The sequence below is a fragment of the Choloepus didactylus genome, chromosome 6 (genome assembly GCF_015220235.1).
Source record: "Choloepus didactylus isolate mChoDid1 chromosome 6, mChoDid1.pri, whole genome shotgun sequence".
NCBI lineage: Eukaryota > Metazoa > Chordata > Mammalia > Pilosa > Megalonychidae > Choloepus > Choloepus didactylus.
This window is the reverse complement of record NC_051312.1, coordinates 135,019,098-135,033,285: the sequence shown is the minus strand read 5'-3', so window position 1 is coordinate 135,033,285 and position 14,188 is coordinate 135,019,098. Positions and strand designations below refer to the sequence as shown.

Sequence of the window (14,188 nt, the reverse complement as noted above, 5' to 3'; positions counted from 1 at the left end):
TTATCGTCTTGATTATTTAAATAAATTTCTCAGGAAGCCAAAGAAGACATAAAACTTTTACAATTAGAGAAACATAGAAATATATCTAAGTTGCAGTGAAGAAGTAGTAATCAAGGCAGGGTGGGTGGAGATCACCAGCTGTTTGGGCAACTGGTTGCTTTATATCTTTTTTCACCGGCTGTCCTGAGGACTGTCTTCAATTTCCAAAGTGACAGCAACCCTGGCTGCAGCGCTACCAGGCAGCCACAGGTGCAAGAGCAGCTCTCGATGGCCAAGGCCCAAATGCAGGCTGGCTCCGGGCCCATGCAGAGAGCTTTCCAGAGCCAGCACATCTCCTTCCTAGCGGGACAGAGGCCAGAAGACAGGAACGTGTGGTCTGAATCATCAGGCTGAATTACCATTGTAATAACGCCTACCCAGAAGAGCTAGAAATCCTCCCCACCCCAAGCACTTTCAGGAAGAGCCATAATTGAAGGAGGAACCTCAAGTCCAAGTCTGGCAAAATCCTGAAGAGTCTGGCTACAGTTTAACTTCCTAAGTTAAGTAAGACCAACTTTCCTTCATTTAGACACAAATTTTACTCTGTTCCTTCCCCCTACTGCCCCATTGCCACCAGGGGGGCATCTCTGTTCCAGTGTCAACTAGGAGCCATGCAGCAATTCAGTACAAGTCCACGGTAGCTTGGAGAGACATGGTCACTCACTTGTTGTGGGATCACCATCCAGAGACAACCAACCCAAAGAAGAGCTGGCATTAGAGATATCTGAGAGCGTTCTGCGGGCCAGCACTACGGGCACAGGTGGCTTAGGGACATCATACCCATCATCCTCATTTTCTGATTCCTCAGGAGCAGCGCTGGCATGAGCTGCAGCCAAATTCCCTTCACCTAGAGGAAAGTTTGTGAAGTTATTTCTCAATTTCTGCTTGTAACACATTTCAATACGGGGGCATCCATTCATTTGTGCATGTATTAGATTCATTTATGCTATTCAGCAGTTACTGATGTCTACTATGGGCAAATCCCCATGTGAGGCCCTGTGGGTGGAGGTAACAGAGAGAAAGGAAATGCAGCATCAGCCCTGAAGTGCTCTCTCTCGAACATGTCGAAGGCTGCCCTTGCAGGGTTAACAGCAACTGATGCCAAAGATCAAGTGCCATTTTATAGCACTCATTCAATACTTCTCTCTGCATTTCACCTCAGAAGACAAGCCAAAGGGCCCTGTGCATTAACTTCTTGAACTTTCAACTTGGTAGGCTAGTTAACATGGGAATTGAGTATTTACCACCCCCACACAAAAGAATTTCATCAATGCTAAACAGCAAAGAGAATAAAAGGGAGCTGCCAGCATTGCAGGTCCATGTCATGTAATGTGAATGTCTCCAGGCCCTGGAAGGAAGAAAAGGCACAAAAGGAACTAGACGTGTGAAAAAGAAATAAAAAGAGGAGAGGGGGTTTTACGGTCTGTGGAGCAAAGATGTTTTGCCAAAGAAAATTACTAAAAGAATTTTCCTCTTAGATCATGCTGTCTTGTTCACAGGCTCATTCCTACCACCACACAGCAATTATTTTTAAAGTAGGAGGATGGCTACTTACCAAAGGTGCTGCTCTCTGCAGCAGATGACGCCTGGGACTGAATGTTATACATTGCTTCATATGTACAGCTGTCAATCTGCTGGTCACAATCAGAGGCTCTGAGGAGAGAGGAAAGTGATATTATGATCTTCAGAAATAGAACTCTATTCTCTGCAAACCTTTTTAAGACTCATCACAACTACTCTGGACCCTGATTCTATCAAGATTCTCCTTTTAACTAACACTAATAACCGTCAGGAGGTCGATTCTTGTGTGGGATAACAGATGTATATGTTTATTTGTTTTTTCTTTTTAAACTCTCCCTCATTTTTGAAGGACAGTTTTGACAAATAAGGGATTCTAGGTTGGCAGTTGTTCTCTTTCAGTACCTTAAATATATCTATCATATCACTGCCTTCTTGCCTCTCTGGTTTCTGATGAGAAATCAGCACTTGTTCTTATTTTGCTTCCCTGGTATGTGATTCTGAGGTTGCTGTGATGTTCATTCAGAAACTACAAATAGAATTGCTTACAGCTGGTAAGGGGCTTCCAATTAATGGCTAGATGTATTTTTCTGCTTTAATTCTGGCTGGATAATGCTATGCGCAGGTAGCAAGCCAAGAGGTGAGTGATGTCAACTGAATTTTTCACATAAAGGTTTTTGGATTGTTGTGAACATACCGTGAACTCTGGGTTGATTCCAAAGGCCGTTTCAGCTCTGGTTTTTGAAGTCCCAGAGGCCTAGAAGAGGGGGTCATATACTCTGCGTCCTCCTCATTTTCACACTGCTCCCCAGGCGGCAGCTTTGGCAAGGGAAGAGGTCTGGAAGAAGAATAAGAAACAGAAAAAGAAAACTTTTAAAGAATTAACAAGCTGGAAAACTTTCGTATGAAACAAGTGGTTTCAAAACAGACCACAACTCAAATTTGACAAAGCAAAATACACGTCTTGCAGGGAACTATTATTTCTACTGACCATGGTAGGTAATTACTACAAAGCACACTAATCCAAACTTGGACCTCAGCTTCAGCTCACCAGTTAATCATGCTGGAGATGTGTCACGCTGGGTTAGGCATTTGATACCAGTTAGTCCCAATCCCAAAGTAAGTTTCACTAGAGAGTTCCTACTAGAGTTAGTATCCCAGTTAGTTTGTTTTTTTTTCCCCACTAGGTATGAAACAAAAAACATCAGGTGGCTTTCTGATAGATGCTAGCAATGTATACCAAATTCCAATTGTAAAATATACTTATGATTTCAAAAATATATAGCTTGTCAAAAGTTTTCTCATGTATTATCTCAGTATAAACACCTTTTATCCTCATTTTATACATGAAAAATGGGAAATAAAAAGGGATATAGTGACTTGACATTTAGCGCCAATTATGGGACTCGACCTCAGATCTTCTGACTCGCACTTGAGAGATCTTGCTGATACATTCAGAGATACTTTCACCCAGAGGCTTCTGAAACAAAACTCCTCCTGCCCCCCACCTCCTGAAATTAGCCTAAGACAAAAAACAACCAATGGTGTGAGGGAGAAAACTGAACACCCCTCCCCTCCCTTAACACACCCACACTGAGACAGAACTGCTTCTGGAAGTGTGAGTTTATGAAATCCTCCTCCCTCCCCACTTATCCTTTTGCACATTCTAAATACTCTAAGGAGGAGCACCTACTACAAGTGCATTTATTTGTCTGTCTCTGTTTATTTAATGTCTATGTTTCTTAATTATAAAAGCAATAAATACATCTTATTATAACACACTTAAATACTACAGAAACTTAACATAGAACATAATTCCCTGTAATCTTGAGATCTTATGTCTACATAATATTTTTATAATTTAAAAAAAACAAATATAATAAAATGTTAATAGTAGTATCTAGGTTTTCAACTTTATGTTTGAAATTTTTCATAGTTAAATGCTAGGAGAACATGAACATAAAAGTCAAGAAAAAAATACCAAGTTTTGGTGAAGGTGTAGAGAAATGTACACTTGCCCATACAATTGTAGAAATAAGAAATTGTCTAACTTTTCCGTAGTACAGTTCAACAAAAGTATTAAGCCAAGCGAGTACTCAGAAATTTCCTTTCTAAGAATTCTTCCTCAGGAAACAACCAAGAATATTCATTCTAGCATTATTTTTAGTAATGAAAAAATAGCCAACAACCTAAATGTCAAATAATAGCATACTGAACAAACAATTTTGGATTTTGGATCACACATACAGCAATATACCTAAAGTCACTAAAACTGTCCCTCAGTGTCTTAAGAGGTTCCAAGCAGGAGCCTCAGAGGCCTATGTCTGCTCCCACTGGAGTAGATCTGTTCTCATCTATTTTACATAGTGAGGTTCCATTTAAATCAGTTCCATTTAAATCAGTTTCAATGCTTTACAATCACTTGAAATAATGTGAAAATCAATGTAATGTAATGGCATGGAAAGACGTTCAAGATATTCCTAGTGAAAAACGGTATGTCCAATAGAATTTCACACACACAAGAATGGCAATGAACATATATCAAGCTGCTAGCAACTACTGTCTGACTGTAGGCAGTAAGATTATAGATAACTTTTATTTCTTTAGTGTTGCTTATCTTTATTTTCTAAACTTTCTTTAATTAACATGTTTTACTTTCATAAAGAGAAAATGGTCAATAAAGGGCAATCAAAATAATTTTAATTGCAATTCTCTTTGTTGATGATGTTAATAAAATACATAAAATTGTACTTCCTTCTCATAAAGCATTTTGGCAACATAAATACCTTAAAAGCATTTACCTTTTTGACATAGTAATTGTACTTCATGAAACTATTCTATTTTTGGCTGCATCTCTGGTTATGTTCAAGGATGTTCACTGAAACTTTATCACAGTAAAAACTTTTAAACAAAATAAATATCCAACAATAGAGGAATGGTTAAATATATGGTGTTATACATAACCCAGTTTCATTAAAATTTTTTGATCTATAAACATACATACATTATACATGTTTACAGCCATGGCCAAGTAATAAGTATCATCTTATCTCTGCCTACATGGGATAACTATAAAAACTGGATAACATGAAGACAATGGAAAGCAACCAGCCAACCAGCACTTAAGAGTACTGCAGAAAGAGGAAAACAGATTGAAGTAAGTCTCATATAAGGAGTTCTGAACTTGGGGTCTGAGGCAGTCTCAATGGGCTAGGGAGAGACAGATCAGAATTTAGGGGTACAACAATGGCCAAAAATCCTGGAAGAAGAAACAGCAGAGAAGTGGGCCTGAAATTCTGCCTGCAATTTTCCCTAGAGGTACTGCTAATTCCTAAGCTGTGTATGCACAGGCCAGATTCTGAGAAACTAAGCAGAACGTAACAACGGAAGAGCTGAGCAGGTATTTTGGCCATCTTGCCAACCTGGAGAGACAGTGTTGGAGTTACCAAATAGGACCTTTAAGCTCTATAATTTGTATGTTCAATTAAAAAAGGGGAGAAGGAAGACAAGAATTTTGTTAGGGAACTGGAATCAATAAGCAAAAAAATCACGTGGAAACTGCAGAATTTAAAAAATTACTTAAAAATAAAAATTTGATAGATGGATTTTAGGGCAGATTATTAGAAACAGCAAAAGGGAAGATCATTGAACTGGAATATAGCAGAAACTATTCAGATCAAAGTAAAGAGAGAAAAAAGAATGGAAAATTCAAAAAGTAAGCATAAGAAACATTTGGGGCATGGTACGATGGTCTAGCATTCATGTTACTGGTGTCCCAGAAGGAGATGAGAAAAAGAGACTGCGTTATTTGCTAGTTTAAGAAATACTCACTGAGAATTTTCTAAAACTAATTGAAAACATCAAGCCACATATTCAATAAACTCTATGAACCTTAAGAAGGATAACTATAAAGAAAAACACCCAAGAGTATTACTAAAACTGTTAAAAACCAGATGGAAGCATGGCAAAGCAGGCAGGAAGGAGGAGCACTAGGGGGGATAAATATGTGGGAAATTTAAACGTTCAGGAAGTGTTGAGGCACAGATTTAAGGTAGATTCTAATAAGTCAAAAGACGCATGTTGAAATCTCTAGGATAACTATTTAAAAAATTACAGAAGAGGTGAAATGGTATAAAAATATTTCTTTAATCCAAAAGAAAGCAAGAAAGGAGAAAAAAATGAACAGAGAAAAGATGGGGAAAAGAGGAGGGCCAAATACTCCAATTAGTATAAAACAAAGAATGCCAGACAGGATTTAAGAAAAAACAAACAAGTCTATACTGCTTACGAGAGACATACCTTGACATATAAGGACACAGAAAGGTTGAAAGTTAAAGGATGGTTAAAGATTATGCAAACAGTAACAAAAAGGACAGCTGATATAGCCGTATTAATGGAAGACAAAGCAGACTTAAGGCAGGTAAGAAGTAAAACTAGAGAGTAAATGGGGCATTTCATAATAAAAACCCTTATCTAATGGGTGGTGGTGATGGTAGTACAATATTGCAAATGTAATTAACACCTTTGAATTGTATACTTGAAAGTGGCTAAAATGGGAAATATTATTTTATATGTTACCACAATATTTTTTTTAAAAAACTTCATACCATTTAGTATCAACAATCCTAAATTTCTATGCACTCTAATCACAAAGGCTAAATATATATATAACACAAAAGGACAGAACTAAAAGAAAAAAAAAGACAAATCCACAATTATAGAGGGAAAATTTAACATACTCCGCTTGCTAACTGCTAGAACAGGTAGATAAAAAAAGATTCATAGGGAGATAGAAGGTTTGAACACAATTAACAAACTTGACTTCATTGACATATATAGGATGCTACACCCAATGACTGCAGAATACACATTCTTATAAAATGAATATGGTACATATTACTGAAATTTATCATAAGCTAGTGAATAAAGTCTCAATAAATGTCAAAGGATTAAAATCATAGAGTATGGTTTCTGACCACACTGGAATGAAGCTGGAAAACAGTAACAGAAAGATAACTAGAAAATCTCCAAATATTTTAAAATTAAGGGACACATAAATAACTCATGGATCAAAGAAGAACTCACAAATAGAAAATAGCATATATTCTGAACTGAATGATAATGAACATATGACATTAAAATTTGTGGAATGCAACTAAAGCATCAATCTCTTGAAGCCAGAAAAAGAATAGCAAATTAAACCTAGAGAAAGTTGGAAGAATAAAGAGCAGAAACCAATGAGCCACTGAGGGTAATCTCAACGTTATGGGAATACTCAGGAATAATTATGGTTTGTAAATTTCTTGGGTATGGCAGGAACATGTTAGAAGCAAAGTAGATATTTTAGGTTATTTATTTTTCTTATTCCTTTGTTCTGTTACGGTTTGTTAATTTTCTTGGGGTATGGGAGGGGACATGTTGGAAGCAATGAAGTTATTTTAGGTTGTTTTTCTTATTCCTTTGCTTTGTTTTGTTGGAAATGTTTTCACTTGTTTTTTAATTTTTTGATAGTTAAAAAAAAAACAAAACACAAAAAGCCAACCAAACAAAAAAAAACAGATACCTAGTAAGAATCAAAAAGAAAAATGAAAATCAAAAGCACTTCTTTGATAAAATTAATAAAATTAACAAGCCCCATGTGGTAGATTGAATCATGCCCTCATAAAGACATATGCAAATCCTAACCTGGGTCCTGTGGGTGTGAACTCATCTGGAATGTGTTCTCTGAAGACGTTAACTTTGAGAACAAACAGAATCGGGTGGGCCTTAATCCAACATGACTGGTGATCTTATATAATTCCTGTTGTTTACACCAACCAGTCTGTGGTACCTGTTATAGCAACCCCAGCAAGACTGATCTACATGCATATACACTGAAAAAAGAATGGACGGAAATATTCCAAAACATAAAACATGTTTAATCACTACATGAAGCGAATATAGATCAACTTGTATTTTCTTTTTTATATTCCTCTGGGTTTTGTATATCTTCTATAAATAAGCTGTTTAAAAGCACCACTTCCACTGTTATGACCTTTATAAAGTTCACAGCTTTAGTGAACTTACCTGGCAGCAAGAGAATAAATGGCATTGGCAGATGAGGAAGGTTTGATTTTGGGGTGCTCACACTCTGGACCTGCTAATAGACTGCTGTTATTCATATTCTGGAAAGAAAAGAAAAGTGTTGAAAAAGGACCTCCTCACCACAGCTACGTTTCTTCCTTTACTTATCTTAACCTATTCAAAATAACACGAACAGTAACACAGACACAGACCTCACTCTCAAGGCCATGCTCTGGGGCTATGACATCTGCTTTCTGGCTCTGAAGAAAGTTCAAATACAAGGGTTACAGAGGCAGAGATATAAAAAGAGCTAGGAAGTATATACATTTTTTAAATTCTAGAAGGATCTGAATAAATTGGCTGTCTATACAAACACCATTTCTACCTTAAATAATCTATGTCCAAACTCAAAAAGGCCTTCATACGTTGATGCCACCAGAAGGTCAAACCTAATCCACTCTCATGCCTAAGACTGCCCGTCAAAGAGACGCCGCTTACCTGTTAGTGATCCTTTCCCCTTTCCCAGCAACCAAGAAACAGGCCATTCATTTAGGGACCACACCACTCCTCAGCTTCACCCTTCAGGTTTTCAGATTTTCAACTATCTACTGGGTAATTCTCTCAAGCACTGCTTCGTCTCAAACCTCGAAACCTCAAGGTTTTTGGTGATTTCACTTCTTTTTGTCCCCACCCACTAACTGCTTTCAAGCCTCACTAGGTCTTTGCTTTCCACTGTCTAAAGCTCTCTCCACCTACCTAACCTAACTGCCTACTTCTGCTCTCCTTCTTGCCCACTCAACACCAGCTATACTAACCCCCTTTGTCATTCCTCAAACAGATTCTCTCGACTCCCTTCTTTTCCCTTCTTTCTGGAACTGTCCCCCGCAGAATCAGCAGGCTCACTCTCCCTCTTGCTTCAGTTCTTTGCTCAGAAATGCACCCCATCCACGTACTTCTCCTATGCATCTTTTTGCTTTATTTTTCTCCATAGCACTGTTCACTGTCTGACATAATATATGTTTCACCCAGTTATCCTGTTTATTTTTTGTCTTCCTCCTGCTAGAATGTAAACTGTGAGGGCAACCAACAAAAGAGCAAATATATCGCTCTCACCCCCAAGTCTAGATCCTTCATCTCATGCTTAGACAATGGACTGCTCATCTGTCCTTTTTTTCAATCCATTCCTTTTCAAAGCCACCCTGCACACTACTACTAGATTAATCTCTTCAAAACATAATTTTAGTCATGCCACTCCAGTAATTTAAAATATTCAACTGCTTATTTCCTACCAAATAAATTCAAATTCTTTTGGGAGGGAGTATTCAAGGGCCTCTAATCTGTGTTAATCCTCCTTTCCAAGCTCTTTTTCCTACTATAATACACAAAATTTCTGCTTCACTCAAATTAATCTACTCATCATTCTACAATACACTTTAAGTTATTCCTGCCACTATAGCTCTGATCTATCTTAAATAATATTCAGATCCCACTCTTTCCACAAAGCTTTCATGATTGTTCCATCTGGAAATCATCTCTCCTTCCTCTAAAATTTAAGCATTTGCTATTTAAACTACCCATGGCATTTATTCATATATAAACAACATTTACTGCAGTATTTACAAACATGTCTTCTCTTCTCTATTTAACATATACATGTCTGAGGGTAGGGATTAAATTGTATTATCTCTGAATCCTGTACAAAATCTATCATGAAACCTTGGACTATTAAATGCCATCTACAAATATTTGTTAGTAGACTAAATAATTTCATAATTAGGACTCACCATGGAAGTATCCAGACTGAATGTGCTTCCAAGCCTAGACACATCTGTTTTGGGTTCCAATTGTGAGGGCAATGAAAATGGAAGCGAGTGCCGGTTGGTTAATTCTCTTCCTGTCCATGTTTCACTAGGATTTGGGGCAACTACTGGTACTTTGGGGATTGGTCGGGGCAGCCAAGATTCCCCAAGGCGGCCAGAGGGGACAGGGGGCAGTTTGTCCCTGGACGGACAATCGCCTGGTGTACACGGCAGGGGGCGTCTCTGAGGCCGGGTTTCTGCTCCAACGGAGTATGGCCGGTCTGGAGGGGGTGGTGGTGGAAGATCTCGAAGCGTGGGAGGTATTGGTAATGGTTTGTCTTTATGAAGGGAGCCAGAAGCGGCCTGTGGAAACACGACAGAAATAAATCAAAACCTACCACCTACAACAAAGAATCAGAAACTGTAGAAATGCCTGATGCTTTACCTTAGAAGCAGTTCCAGAACTAGAAGCACTTGAAGGAGTAGATACTCTCTGCTGTAAAAGGTCAAGTCGTGGTGGTACTGGGGGGAGGGAAGCTTGTGGGGCCATGGAGAATGGAGAAGGAGGCCTTTCCACCTAGAAGAAATAAAATTTTCTAATAGGTTATTCTTGTTTGGGGGAGTGGCATCTTTCAACTCCTCCAAAAACTGCAGGTGGCAAGTACTTTATGAACACTGAATATAATAACTACCAATCGACCATTCTTAGGCTTGAAGGTCACACAAACCCCTCTTAACTCAGAAACTTCCAGAGATTCTGGCACTTCCTGAATTATTTTTGTGTCACCAGAAGAGGGCACTCTCAGTCACAAAAATACCAAGCAGATGGCAAGCTGCAGGGAATTGTATTTAGAAATCGCTAATTGTATTTAGAAATGGCCATAAGATTTCCCCCTCCATGCTACAAAAAGCTTCCCAGCTTATAATTTTTAAAAATTATTATAAATCTCTATCACCTCAACTTCTGAGAAAGAAAAAAATCTTTTCAAGATTAAAAATAGAGACCTATATAAGAGCAAATATTAATCTCACAACAGATCAGCTGGGAAAATAATTGGGGAGAATAATTTTAAGAAAACAATAAAGGGGAGAAATGAGGAAAGAGATCAGAGATGATAAATTCCCTGTTGGTTATCATGATAAAAAGATAAAAATAAGATCCGTGAGAGGAAAATCACCAATAATATCACTAAAAGCATCCGGACTCCTTCTAAAGAAATATTACTTCAATTCAGTAATTGAAAGGGATTAATATTTTTTGTCAATTTGCTTTCTAAAAAATGAGGTGCTAAATTAGAATAATACACATATAATCTTTTCCACTGTTCTACCTATAGCAGAATGATGACAGCTGATAAGCTTGTCCAAGTAAGCTGTCAAGAAATACACGTAATTCATACAAAATACTACCTTGCATTTGCATTCCCCATGGGAAGTAACACTGATGAAACATAGGCAAATATACACTACGAACACTTAAATAAGATGAAGCCCAAACAACCATCCCTCTATTTAGTCCTGTCATTAGTGCTGGGTGGTGAATGAGGGAAAAGAAAGTCCTCACATCTTTAGCTACTTCCTTTCCTCATGCTTAAGAAAATGGGCTCCATGTTAGCTGACAATGCAGCATGAGCAGCTAAACATCTCAAGGATTAAGAAAGTGAAGTTATCAGTCAAGCTAACTCTCACTTCTTCATCAATATTGAGTCAGTCACATAATATATCCTAATGATTTTTTCCTTAAAAGGATCTCATATCTGTACCTTCCTTTTCATTCTACTTATCACTTTCAGACCCCATAAAAAGCCATGTTCTTTAATGCAATCTTGTGGGGGCAGACCTATTGCGGGTGGGATCTTTTGATTAGATCATTTCCATGGAGATGTGGCCCCGCCCATCTAGGATGGGTCTTGATTAGTTTACTAGAGTCCTTAAGAGAGCTCAGAGGCCAATACAGGCCTAGATGCTTGGAGATGCAGACAGAAAGCTGTATGGAAATGCTAAGCTAAGAGATGAAGCCTAGAGTTTGCCCCGGAGAAGCTAAGAGAGGACCCCCAGGTGCTTAGAGAGAAACACCCTGAGAGAACAAGCAAGGGTGCACAAGAGCTGAGAGAGAGAAACTAAGAAAGACAGAAGCCCAGAGACATTTTGGAGAAAGACATTTTGAAACCAGAACCCTGGAACAAAGGATCAGCAGACCCAGCCATGTGCCCTTCCAGCTGACAGAGGTGTTCCAGATACCATCAGCCTTTCTTCAGTGAAGGTATCCTCTTGTCGATGTCTTAGTTTGGACATTTTAACTGCCTTAGAATTGTAAATTTGTAACCTAATAAATCTCCTTCAAAAAAGTCAATCCATTTCTGTTATTTAGCAAACCTGGAACACATGGTATCTGTCATATAGCAAATAAACAACAAATACTAGCTATTATTACTCCATGTAGTTTAGATATCCTTAAAGGCTCTATTGATTTAGAATACAATTCATAATGCATTTTGCCAGTCTCCCAAATTGCAGTCTTACCTTGGCACCAGCCAATTCCTTCATCATGAAGAAAGAATCATCGGTTCGCTCATCGTCATCATCTTCATAATTAGGTGAGGCAGCTCCCTCTGCTCCTTGCCTCAATAGGCTACCACTTCCTCTAGGATCAAACGGATCTACCACGATGGGCTCAGTACCTTTAATTTCACATCGGCAGAAAGGACAGCCTTGACCTTCTGATTCCTGCAGAGAGGCAGGGGATGGTTAACAGCCACATATGAAAGTACTTAAAATTTTTGTGTTCACTAGGAAATACATTTCCTAGAGATGAAAAAGAATTTAAAAGTTTAAAACCTACCCCAACAACAAGGCCATCTTTTATATCTGTAAAGGATACATAGTACCCAATTCTTCAGAGTGATTACATAGCTGGGAAAATGCATTTTGGATCCATACCTGCCAGGATGTAAGACAAGATGTGCACATGAGGTGGCCACAAGGTTCAATCTTTACATCCTTGTCATTTTCAGCACATATTTTACAAAGTTGGAATGTGGAGCCCATCTCACAGTACAATTCATATTGTTCCTTTGATTAAAAAAAAAAGATTACTCAGTCTATTGCAAATATTTGCTGAATGAATGAATGATTGCAAGCATGGATGCTAAAAGCAGGAAAACTCAAGAATGCTACCTTCTATACAAATTTTGCTTGTATCAAAATGTCAAAACAGTAGTCAGTGTTCTTCCATTAACCAGAAGACATCTAGTCCTGGTCCTATTTTAAGCTGGATGGTTTAAAGATAAATCACACATATTATTCAGTTTGGAAGCACCAAAAATGCAGTAATCTAGCTGATGGTTTCAAATTGAAGTGCTCCAATCACTTCATACAATTACCTTGTCAGTTCCATAAAGTATATACAAAAGTTTGACTACTTCTGATGTTCTGATGGACTTAAGGATACGGTTATAATGTAAAACAAAACTCACTTGGGTCACTTTGATGTGGTCTTGGGGAGTTGGTTCACATAAGCCTGTCAGGTCAGGATTCTGATTTCGTCCATCAGGAAACAAATAGCTGTAAAAACAGTAACCAGCCCTGGGGTTTTACTGAAGCTAATTTATCAGTGCTTGCTAATATAGAACAAATGACACCTAGGGATTCCCTCATTCCAAAAGGGCAACTTCATATAAGTGCAAAGATAAATCTTACTAACATTTCAAACAAAACAAAACAAAAACCACCCCAGAACGGTTCCGAGAAGATACTGTCCAAACACTGAAAGTCCTTCTTCAGGGCACAATGCCACAGACTCAAGTTTTTGATAGACAGGTTGGCAAACTTTTTCTGTAAAGGGCCAAATAGTAAATGTTTTAGGTTTTGTGGACCACATACTTTCTCTGTCACATATTCTTCTTTGGTTGCTGTTTTTTAATAAAACTTTAAAAAAGTAAAAACCATTCTAGCTTTCAGGCTGTAAAAAACAGGCTGCACATAGCTGGCCGACCCATTTTAGCATATGGATGGCCACAAGATAACACATTTCTTAATTTAAACTGCATTTGCTTTTTGACCGAAGACCTGAAATAGCCTTGATCACAGATTTAGCAAATTGAAAGACACCAATTTAATAGAAATGTAACAAGAAGCAAATTAAGCCACTGAGATTAATGACCAGGTAGTATATGTTCTACCATCAAACACCTCTGACATTTGGGCAGCACCTCTTTTAGTTCCGATACTACTATAGAAATTTACGGAAAACGGAAAACGGATTTTCCTAATCACTTTAAAAACATAAGCTAGTTTTCTGACACCTAGTCAACTGGCAGTACTTTTAGTGCTTACCAGCTGATAATCAATTTGAATTCCTAAAGGAATAGCAATTCTGGAATACCTAAGAACTTAATCATAAATGTTATCCAAGGGTACAAAATACCAAAGCCTGAAGAAATGCTGCCTAAGCAAAAATGAATTTAGCATGAAGGCAGATAAAGGCAACTGAGGCCTGTAAAAATATTTAATCACTCTAACATTGACTAGTTAAATAACTGGTAAAATGTTCAGTTAATTGGTATATTTTTAAGTTGGATATAGACCTGAAGATAAGTTAACTCTTTTCATTATTCCTTTCTCATGGTTTTCACTCAAGGAAGCCCTATTAAATAAAAACAAAAATTTCAAGGTCAAATCATTATAACCTGTTAATGTTTCCTGAATCTTTGTCTGTAGGAGAAGGAGAAATCTGGAATAGAGTCATTAATGATGAGGTTTTATATCCC

General features: G+C 37.8%; 1 protein-coding gene across 2 annotated transcripts in view; it reads right to left on the bottom strand.

Annotated features, from left to right (window-relative positions):
• Positions 1 to 14,188, bottom strand: part of CBL (Cbl proto-oncogene) — a 100,612-nt gene that overhangs the window by 8,607 nt on the left and 77,817 nt on the right. For both annotated transcript variants that reach the window (XM_037841716.1, XM_037841717.1), the window contains 9 exons: positions 12,896 to 12,983; positions 12,360 to 12,491; positions 11,943 to 12,146; positions 9,865 to 9,996; positions 9,405 to 9,782; positions 7,624 to 7,721; positions 2,255 to 2,395; positions 1,595 to 1,692; positions 704 to 886 (listed from right to left, as the gene is read on the bottom strand). In XM_037841716.1, coding sequence (XP_037697644.1) covers positions 704 to 886; positions 1,595 to 1,692; positions 2,255 to 2,395; positions 7,624 to 7,721; positions 9,405 to 9,782; positions 9,865 to 9,996; positions 11,943 to 12,146; positions 12,360 to 12,491; positions 12,896 to 12,983 — 1,454 coding nt within the window. The remainder of the gene's footprint in view (positions 1 to 703; positions 887 to 1,594; positions 1,693 to 2,254; positions 2,396 to 7,623; positions 7,722 to 9,404; positions 9,783 to 9,864; positions 9,997 to 11,942; positions 12,147 to 12,359; positions 12,492 to 12,895; positions 12,984 to 14,188) is intronic.